The sequence below is a fragment of the Rhipicephalus microplus genome, chromosome X, assembly GCF_043290135.1.
Source record: "Rhipicephalus microplus isolate Deutch F79 chromosome X, USDA_Rmic, whole genome shotgun sequence".
Lineage (NCBI taxonomy): Eukaryota > Metazoa > Arthropoda > Arachnida > Ixodida > Ixodidae > Rhipicephalus > Rhipicephalus microplus.
Window position 1 is genome coordinate 379,655,809 of NC_134710.1, and position 9,877 is coordinate 379,665,685.

Consider the following 9,877-nt stretch of genomic DNA (forward strand, 5'->3'; position numbering starts at 1 on the left):
GGGCTGTACCAGTTATATGCACAGTTCGCGACTCGTCGCCTGTGTAGAACACAGACATTGGGCTGTCGGTAGACGCGCCATTCCCGGAACTCAAAAAGCTGCAAGGCACGACGCCTGGGGTGGCTTCGACAATGACGTTCACACCACTTCCACCACCAGCATTTGCGACGTGCGTCTCTATCTTGCTTGCTGTTTATGCGAGACGCAGTCATCGTGGTCGTCGCCCGCTGCGCGTATAACTGGTATAGAGCCTGACCCACTGTGCTCAGGTGAGCGAGCATCGCCTGAGTGGAAGCACACCATCTAGTGAGCGCTCTTGAAATAAAAAGCACAGCTGTGCCTCTAGCGGGGGCAAAGAGCACTAGAGTACACACTGGCTCAACGACGAGAACCCCCCCCCCCTTTCGCCCCGCCCCGCAAATGGAGAAAGCTCCTAAAACGATGAATTTGTTCAACTTCGCCATCAATAAAGTCCTTTTTTTTCTGCGACTGGCTGAATAGCAATAGGCGTAGATATTGGAGCCCGCTGCGCGTGCATTATTATTGGCGCAATGAGAGATTCATAAATAATATAGATAATAAAAGCAAGAAGAGTGACCAGACTCATGTCAGAAGGTAAATTCTGCTCTTTTTGTTTGATTGGTATGTGAGGTGTAACGTCCCAAAACTACCATATGATTATGAGAGACGCCGTAGTGGAGAGCTCCGGAAATTTCGACCACCTAGGGTTCTTTGACGTGCACCCAAAAAGTAACACACGGGCCTACAACATTTCCGACTCCATCGGAAATGCAGCAGCCGCAGCCGAGATTCTATCCTGCGACCTGCGGGTCAGCAGCCGAGTACCTTAGCCAATAGACCACCGCTGCGGGGCCTGATCTTTTTGTTCCCCCAAAAATATTTGGTGATATACAATTTTCAAAGCTCAATTTCAGATAACCGGCATCTCACGTGCTGTGATATAACCTCCTACTTTATTTTTATCTTTCAGCGACGACTGGGACGCATATCACCCGCGCACCAATGCGCTGTGGCTCTTCTACCTGCTGTAGAAGTTGACCAACAAGCTGCCCAGGACGAAGCAAGCCGCAAAGGTCTCCACCAGTGGTGGCCGACTGTCCTCCTGGACGGACGCAGGGCTGGCACTGCCGTCAGCCGAGGCGTTTGTTGTCGAGCACATGGTTCTCCACCTCTAACGTAAAGCCGAAGTGCTCCCGAAAAAGGCGCTGGGAAGAGCCCCAGACCAAGGAGCCGGACGCCAGGAGCATCCGGACGCGCTACGCGTTGCGCTAAGATGCCGCCACGTGAACCGCCTTTACCGACTGCGAACGTGCGTGCTTAACAATGCACTGTTTTAAGCTGTCGGTGAAAAACCGTCGTTTGGTTTGTTGATTATTGAAACCATGTACCTCAAGAGTAGAATTGTTGCTCAGTATAAATAGTTTTGCACAAAGTATTAGAAAAAAAGAAAAAAGTAAGACAGAAAAACTTTTCGAAGTTTTTTTCTAAGCAAGACGCTCGAATGGTTTTGATGCAAGAAGGTGCGCGTGGATTTATTTTTGATTGCAGTACGAGTGCGTGATAGCTCGCAGCGCGTTAACTTTTGTTTGCCGATGGCTAACTGTCTTTTAGCTTGTGTTGTTATTTACATATATATTGCTTGTTTATTGATTGACATATTAATTTACTTATTTATTTATATAATACTTATTTCGACACAGGCAAAATGACTGAGGCTCGTCAGCTTCCAATTGAATGCACTTGAAAAAACCCCAGATCGTGAAATTTTCCGGAATCCTGCCCTACGGAGTCTCTCGTAATGAAATCGTCGTAACAGGACGTTAAAATCCAGCAGATACTTTATTCATTTCATACTTTAGCTATTATGATGACACTCCAGGAAAAAAACACCACAAAATTGAAGAAACACAACTGTCTGATGCGTTGCTAACGCCCTGATCACTTCGTTGAAATGACCCGGTGAATGAAGCATCAATTTTGATAAACCCAGCATCATTAGTTGAGCAGAATAGTTCAGCTCATATGTGGGAGGTACTCGAATAGCACGCTTTTATCGTCAAGAATATGCTGCATTTCTGGCTAATGGCTAATTTTCGAGTGAGTTTTATACCATTATTCATGTTACTGAGCAGCGTTCACTGATCGGAGTTCTATGAAGTTCGACTTGGTCGTCTATTTCAGCCAACCTCACGAGAACAACCAAGAGCAGCTGTGCAAGGGGACGCGCAGGCCATGACTCGCCGGCACCACTCAGCTGCTCTTCGGTCCCTCTCGCATGCTTGCAATATTATGGCACGCAAAACAGAAAAAAAACGTTTCACGACTAGCTTTCTATGGGACACGCAGTAATGACATGCTGTGGCGTTTTCATTGCCAGCCGTCGAAGGACACCGCTGGGTGGAGGCCATCCCGTTCGTTCTTCTGGGCATGTGTTCAGCCCAAAAGAAGGGATTGGTTAGGACACGAATATGTGGAAGGCGATTCCACTCAAAAATCGTGTGCAATAGCCTTCTAGCACCTCGCTACCTCTTCTGAGAATAGAAATGTGGACAATATCTTTGGTGCTGGGCGCTCCTCTGTGAATTTTGTTTCCTGCAAGATTGGCGCCACTGTGTTCGCCGACTGTACCTGATAGATAAAATTTCTCAGGGAACGCAAAGTTGCCTAGCGCGTACGCTGGTTTGCCGCAGTGACAGGGTTTCCTCAAGGCATAGTCACCCTGGACGGGTGCCATGTTGATGTCTGTTACCGAAACAGAATGCCACTGATTACAACTATTGTAAGGGGTGGTACAGCGTCATAATAGCTGTTGTGAACTACACCTACAAGTTTCAATGCACTAGTTTAGAAACGCCTGGACAAAACCACGATTCCAATATCTTTCATTGGTCACGGCTTCATAAAATATTGGCTAGCAGCCCATTCACGAAAAACAAAGGCTCAATAAGAATGTGGAAATTGGTCTTGTGCTGCTTGCCGAACAGTCTTTCCCGTTACAGCAAACAATAATGAAGCCTTACGCTCACCCTGGCCTTGAAGGTTCCCCCACGCATTACTTTAATTACCGTCTCTCGAGTGCCAGGTGTGTGGTTGAAAATGTTTTTGGCCGGCTGAAGGCACGCTTCCGGATCTTGCACATGCCAGAGTGTTACATTGACAGTGTCAATAGGATCATTTCTTCATGTTGTGTTCTGCACAACATTTGTGAACAGCTCAATGATTGCTGCGATATATTGTGGGTGGATGCCGCCACAAAGGTAGATCGAAGACTGCGTCAGCCAGTTTGTACGACGATACCGGTGGAACCATTGGTGTGGCTGTGAGGAATGCCCTTGCTGAGCACTCGCACACTACTAAATGAGAAAATGCTGCGGAAAGAAGGAATGATGTGCTCTTTGCGTGTGCTCCTATTATAATTTTGCTGTGTAGCGACTTAGAAAGTTCCTATGCATCGCCTGTGTCGTGATTTGACCCCAATGCCGTGCGAGTACATCACAATGTCATGAATATGACGTACTTTTTAACCTTGCATGCAATAATATTTTTTGGAGTTTAATGTTCCAAACCGCTACGATTATGAAGGATGCTCTAGTTGACAATGCCATAATTTTTATATCTGCTTCTTTAACGCACATCTAAGTCTAAACACATCAGTCTCAACGCGCGAGAACACTGCCCTGCAGTACTCATGAGGAGACAGGTTGTGATGAAGATACTGCATCATGAATTTGCACAAACTTTCCGATCTATTAAGTAGTCCTGGATCCAATGAACAATAGAACTGTCCTCCAAAACGAAAAAAAAACGCTTCAAGACTAGCTTTCTAAGGGACACGCAGTCGAATGCCTTGGTAAAATCTAGCACTCCTAGGCCTATTTCTTTCTGGTTGTCAATGGTCAGCAACATGTCATGCATTAATTCAACCAGTTGTGTTACTTTTGAGCGCCCTCTACAAAAACAATGCGGACATGGCAATGAAATGTAACGGTGTTCAACGTATGCGAGTTTGTGATTTATTACTTAAGCTCTAGAAGCTTGCATACTGTACATGTAAGGGAGATGAGCCTATAGTTTGAAAGATTGGACTTAAATCCATTGGATGTGATTATAGCATATGCAAAAATATAAGACATGCAGACACAGACATGCCAGAAACTTACGAGGCGTAAATGTCACTTTACATGCATTTCATTCAACTGAAAGCCAGTTATGGCTTTTTCGCACACAATAAAAAAAGCGAGGTAAGGTATCTGGCAGAGTGCACAGTTCCGACTGTCTATCCAGCACTTAGTGCGGCGAGATATGTAGGCATAGACATGCACAGAAGCCTATATGCCTATCTATGCCAACATATATAGGCATAGACACGAGCAGAAGCCTGTACACTTATATATGCCAGCATAATACGCTGTACAAAGTGTTGGATAAACTGTCAAAAGTAATGTGCTCCCCTTGACCCTTTCCTTCATTCTTTATTTGCTCGAAAAAGCTACAACTGTAGCTTTCACTTGAACAATAATTGACTAGCCCAGCAACGTGTACCTCGTGATATGTGTTTCACTATTTTATTTAGTAATACAGCCTGTCGTCTTGCAATTTGGTGATTGAAGCTGTACGTTTCTTGGTTCTCCAGGAAATCAAACCCGTGTGTTGGCACTGCGAGAAATCTTTAGAAGTTTCACTGCAAACCCTAATATAAAACAAAATTTATCTTTTAGTGTACTTTGACTGAAAGTACCTTTCCATCACGCGGCACATGCTTGGACATACATCATTTGCTTCTCCTTGCAGCTTCACAAGCTTCTTCATCAGCTTCCGCTTCGTTTTTTTCTTATTTTTATTGTGAGCTACCTGTCTTTGTGGCTTTCAAGGAGCAGTAGGGCCGTCGTGAGTGGCTGCTTGCGTGCTCTTCTTGTGCCACCACTTCCATCACGAGCAGCGCTAGGTTTTCTAGTGTCCCCTGATGTGTCTGTGCTTGGCAAGGATGTCTCCTCTGGGGTTGGATTTGTTGTCGCAGTGCCGTTGTCGGGCACCACATTCTCCTCGTTTCCATGGTCCTCTCATAAGGCACGCACTTCCGCATCTTCGGACGGCTTTGTAACCTCTGCTGTTCGGGGAGAAATACGCACAAGAAAAGTTTGTAAAAAACAGCAGTCTATGCAGCAGGTTTCAGATGCTTGACCAACATGCAGTTTTGCGACACTTGTTAGTTGGTCATTGAAGTGAGTTTACAATTTTCAATTGTTTGTATTCGAGCACATAAACTGCTCATGTTTGTTCTGTACCATAAAAGAACAAAGAAAACATCTGTGAACCAGCGATGCGCCTAAATTATGAAGATATATTTCAAGAATTTTACTGAAATATTTCTGTCCTTTTAAGTCATGCGCAGTGCCGTATAAAGGTACTATAATGGTAAACGTACTTCCTGTTTAGCAGCAGCCCCAGTATAAGTGAAATGCAGGATTCGTATACTTTAACATTGAGGTAAATTAACGTACTTTAACGTCTTGAAAGCTGTCCCAAACTTTCCATACAGTGTCACTCATAGCTACGATAGCAGCTGAACCTTAAGTGTTAGTCACCACCTAATGATCATAAAATCTTTGCTGCGTTGCTAACGGTAATCGATGTACTTGTTTGTATGTTGTCGTTTGATTTCTATAGTACATTTTTGTTGATTCAGCTATATCAGAATGGCTTTGCGCTCTGACTTGGAGACTCCAAGCGTGCTGGCACATGATGTTTGCATGCTCAAAGGCAAAAAACTGCGAATCGCTTCTTAGGCCTTACACAAGTGCACTCACGTAATGAACCTAACAAGCAAAACTGTACCTGGTGCTTTCTCCACATTGGAGAAACCCTCTGACAAGCTCCTTGAGTATTGTGTTTATATCGCTCTGGCCTCTTCAGCAGCACATCAAATTCCACAAAGAACTTGTATTTTTTATGACCGAGAATGACAAATTTCAGCTGTACATGTTTCAAATGTCAACATCAATAAAACATTGTGCGGCGTACGTGTATTTTTTATTCAAACCTTTGTTCTCGCATGGTCATAAGCGGCATACTATTTTGTGAAGGAAGAATTGCGCTTTACCTCAAAATTTTCCTCCACCAAGAGATCATTATTCATGAGAAGAGAGCGCAGACAGTTGTGGAGCGGCCAGTAGTACGACCACTTTGAAGTGCTGGACCCAGACCGAGTACAAAGAAGTCGCTCCTTGCCATAAAGAAGTACTTTAAAGAAAATATCTTCGCATTATTTCACATGGCAGGGGCATTTATCTACATGAACATATAACCTTCGGGCACATCAATACTTCTGCACTCTGGCTTTCAGTTACTGACCGGAATTCTAGACACTACTTGATAATTTAGAATGCAGCAACAATAAAAAATAAATGCAACAAAGAGTGTTAGATAACATTTTGACGACATTAGACTTCATATCGCGTATACAGAGGTTTTACAGCAAGAGTGTTGCTTGAAAATCTCAGCCACATGTTTACGCAACTTATCAGCGATTCGCGTCTCAGCTTAAGGGCGCCTGATGAATTAAGTAAGCTTACCATATGTTCTACAGGCTCAAATAACAGAAGCTTGTGCCTCAGAATGGTCAAGTAAAAGTTCAGTGTTTTTTTACTGTGGAGGCAGCAGAGCGCTCTAGACAAACGCAGCAAATGTAATCAAAGCAGTAAGTAAAACCCTGGGGCCACCGTAACGTACATCTGCTAAAATGTAGTTCATATTGCGCAACACTTCCACCTTCCGTTCAGCAAAGGGCGTCGAGATCAGCCGTCCTAAGTTAATGTGGCACGGGCGCTAAAGACCACTCGCACGCCGCGACGCGATAATGCTGGCGCTAGTGAGCATCGTACTGTACGTGTATCAGCAACAGAAATGTAGCATGAACATTAAAAAGGTTGAAGAGGCCCAACCGTCACGTTACATACACACCAGTCCACAGTTTTACGTGCGACACTTTGCCTATCAAGACAAACAAGCTACTACGTTAGGTTGCGCTCCCCACCCCCATTTCGCTGCCATATTTACTCCAGTTAAAGTCATCGTTGCACGTGTTATTACAACAATTCTATGTCATGTGAAAAACCTCAGTGCTCACCTTTAGCGCTTGCCTAGGTTATCCATTTTTGGCCTCACCTGCGTGGTGTTCTTGGGGGTAATTATGATCAAAACTTTATTACTCCCAAAAGAGGGGACCAGCCGAGAGGTTGGTTACGCTGCTTAGAGGAGGTCAGCGAGGATCCCTTGGGACACCGTGGTCTCAAATGAGCGGGAGATTACCCGGCGTTGCTGTGCCGAGTCAGTCATATGCAGAAGGAACTCCCATGTATTTTCTGTGTGAGAAGCCTCACCATACTGTCAGCACGTCCTTGCCATGGGTATGAGTGTGGCCCATTGTGAGCAGTATTTACAGTGTGGTGTCAGGAATTGTGGGTATACCTTGCTTATGAGTCATGGGTTGGGAAAGACACCTGTTTACGAAGCTTTCGCTTTAGGACGGCATCACATCGAGGGAGGTCTTTATGAGCTGGAGGATAGCAGAGACGGCCTAGTTTGTAGTGCTGTAGAATGTCTGTGTAAATTACCAAAAGAGTTAGTTCTTCGCAGACCTGGGAGAGCAAAGAATGAGATGTCTAAGGCGTAAGGAACTCCACCCGGCCGTTGAGATCTCGGGCGAGAGTGTGTGCCTGCGCATTTCCTCTAAGACATTCAAGAGCTGGGGCCCGAATAAAAAAGCGAGGTCAGGCAGGTAGGGTGTTACGCTTTATAATTGAGTATGTCCTGTGCAGAGATAGGGCTCGCGTCAAATTTTCGGATGGCAAGTTGGGAATCACTTACGATGACCTTGGTTATTGGGTCGGTAAATGCCAAAGCAATGGCAACCTCTTCGGCAACTGTTATATCGGTGGAGTGAATTACACTACATGCTGTGCTCCGCCCACGGTGTGGGGCCAGGGCGACAGCCACCATTGTTGATCGAAGTGGGTGTCACGAGGCGTCTGTGTACGTGACTTGGAACAATTCTAGAGACGTTACTGTAGTTGGCGCGCACAGTCAGCCCTACGATCCGCATGATGTTCATGGGGCATGTGCTTGGAGATTGGAGAAATACGAAGGCTGAGTCGTTTATCTGTCGGTACGTCCTGGTAAGTGGTGGCCGGCCGCGTGGTGTTGAGTCCAATTTGGTGCAATACAGCACGTCTCGCAAGCATGAGTGAGAGCCGCTGGTACTTGGATGTAAGGGTAGCTTCTGTAAGCTCATTGACCGTGTTCGACACTCCAACATAAGTTTGGAGGTAGAAGTGGACATCGAGTGTCCTAAGGCGGTCTTGTATGCCTTGCGAAGCGAAGTGTTGAGGCGATCGAGATCCGTGCGCGTAAGGCGGAGGTAGAGAGCCACGTAGGTAATGCGTGTGCAGCTAAATGCCTGAAACAGTCAAAGAAGGTTGGATTCGCGCATGCCTGCATGCTTGTTGGCAACGCACTTTAGAAGGTGACCGATTTGGTTGGCAGATTGGTCGATTCACTGAAGAGTGGTGGAGTGGCCACCATTGGCCTGTAAGTGCCATCCTAAGATGCGGATGTGATCTTTTTAGGAAATTCCCATCCCCTACACTTGGAGATTTAAAGAGACCTGTTTGCGTTTGCGTCCCTGTGATCTGATAACAATGTATCCGAATTTGGTCACCGAGGAAGAAAGGCCTACCATAGAGAGATAGCTGCCCACGTGGTTGATTGCTGTTTGCAGGGTTTCTTCAATTTGGCCATCACTACCTCTTTGAACCCACACGGTGATGTCATCTGCATAGAGTGTGTGATGCGAATTTGGGATGTCAGTCAGAAGCTTGGGAAGTCCTAACAGTGCAACATTGAAGAGGAGTGGGAATAGCACGAAGCCTTGGGGAGTTACACGGCTTCCGGGGGGGCGATAGGGGAAGGCTCTCCTTCACTGCTGTCAATTTGCACTCGGCGATTGGTTAGGAAATCTTTCACGTATGCATACGTCCTGTTCCCAACCTCAAAGCCTGAAAATTTTGCAGGATGGCAGTGTGTTGTACACTACCAAAGGCAAACAGCAAGACGAACAATGACTTGGGTGTCTAGAGTGCGCTTGTAGAGCACCTGGTGTTTGAGTAGGAGCATGATATTTGGTGCCGCCAGGTGTGGGTGGGAGCCGAATATGACGTCGGGAAGTAGATGATTATTACTCCAAGTAGCGAATAAGACGGGTCTGGAGAATATGCACCATCAATTTTCCTACACAGAATATGAGGGAGATGGGACGCAAGTTGGCTAGCGTGGAGCTTTTCCCCAGTTTGGGAATCAGGATGAGGTTGACAAGTTTCCAGCTCTCGGGTACAGTGCCTTGCTCTCAACATTGCTGCATATAGCCCGTGAGGGCTTGAATAGAAGAATCGTCCAGGTTTCGGAGCATGCAATTAGTGACTCGATCTGGACCAGCTGCAGAATTTCTCTTGAGACGGTTTAGTTCCGCCCGCACCTCTGCTACAGTTATGGGGAAATAAAAAAGCGGGTTGTCATCCCCCTCATACGCATGAAGAGAAATGGCGGGTTCAGGACGGATATAGGTGTTAGTGAGCTCGTGACGTAGGGAAGCGGATGAGCCGGAAAAGTCATGCAATACACGTTCAAGTTGATATTTAGCTTGCCATTTGCCACTATGAGGATCAAGCAAGTGACGCAGGAGTTTCATGTGCTCTTAGAGTGGGGAGCCTTATCCATTTGGGAACAGATGTCATTTCAGTTCTGACGGCTGAGTTCTATAGCATAGTTTTCAATGTGTGTGTGCACTCGAGCCAACCGGCGG

At 45.9% G+C, this 9,877-nt stretch overlaps 1 protein-coding gene and 1 pseudogene across 1 annotated transcript in view; one reads left to right on the plus strand and one right to left on the minus strand.

The window, feature by feature from the left end:
- Positions 1 to 6,041, plus strand: part of LOC142776419 (uncharacterized) — a 43,075-nt gene extending 37,034 nt beyond the window's left edge. Inside the window, exon 3 of the mRNA XM_075880044.1 lies at positions 992 to 6,041. Within this exon, the coding sequence (XP_075736159.1) occupies positions 992 to 1,052 (61 nt within the window). The 3' untranslated portion in view covers positions 1,053 to 6,041. The remainder of the gene's footprint in view (positions 1 to 991) is intronic.
- Positions 6,042 to 7,269: 1,228 nt separating this feature from the next.
- LOC119183466 (uncharacterized) lies at positions 7,270 to 9,298 on the minus strand (annotated as a pseudogene).
- Positions 9,299 to 9,877: the final 579 nt, after the last annotated feature.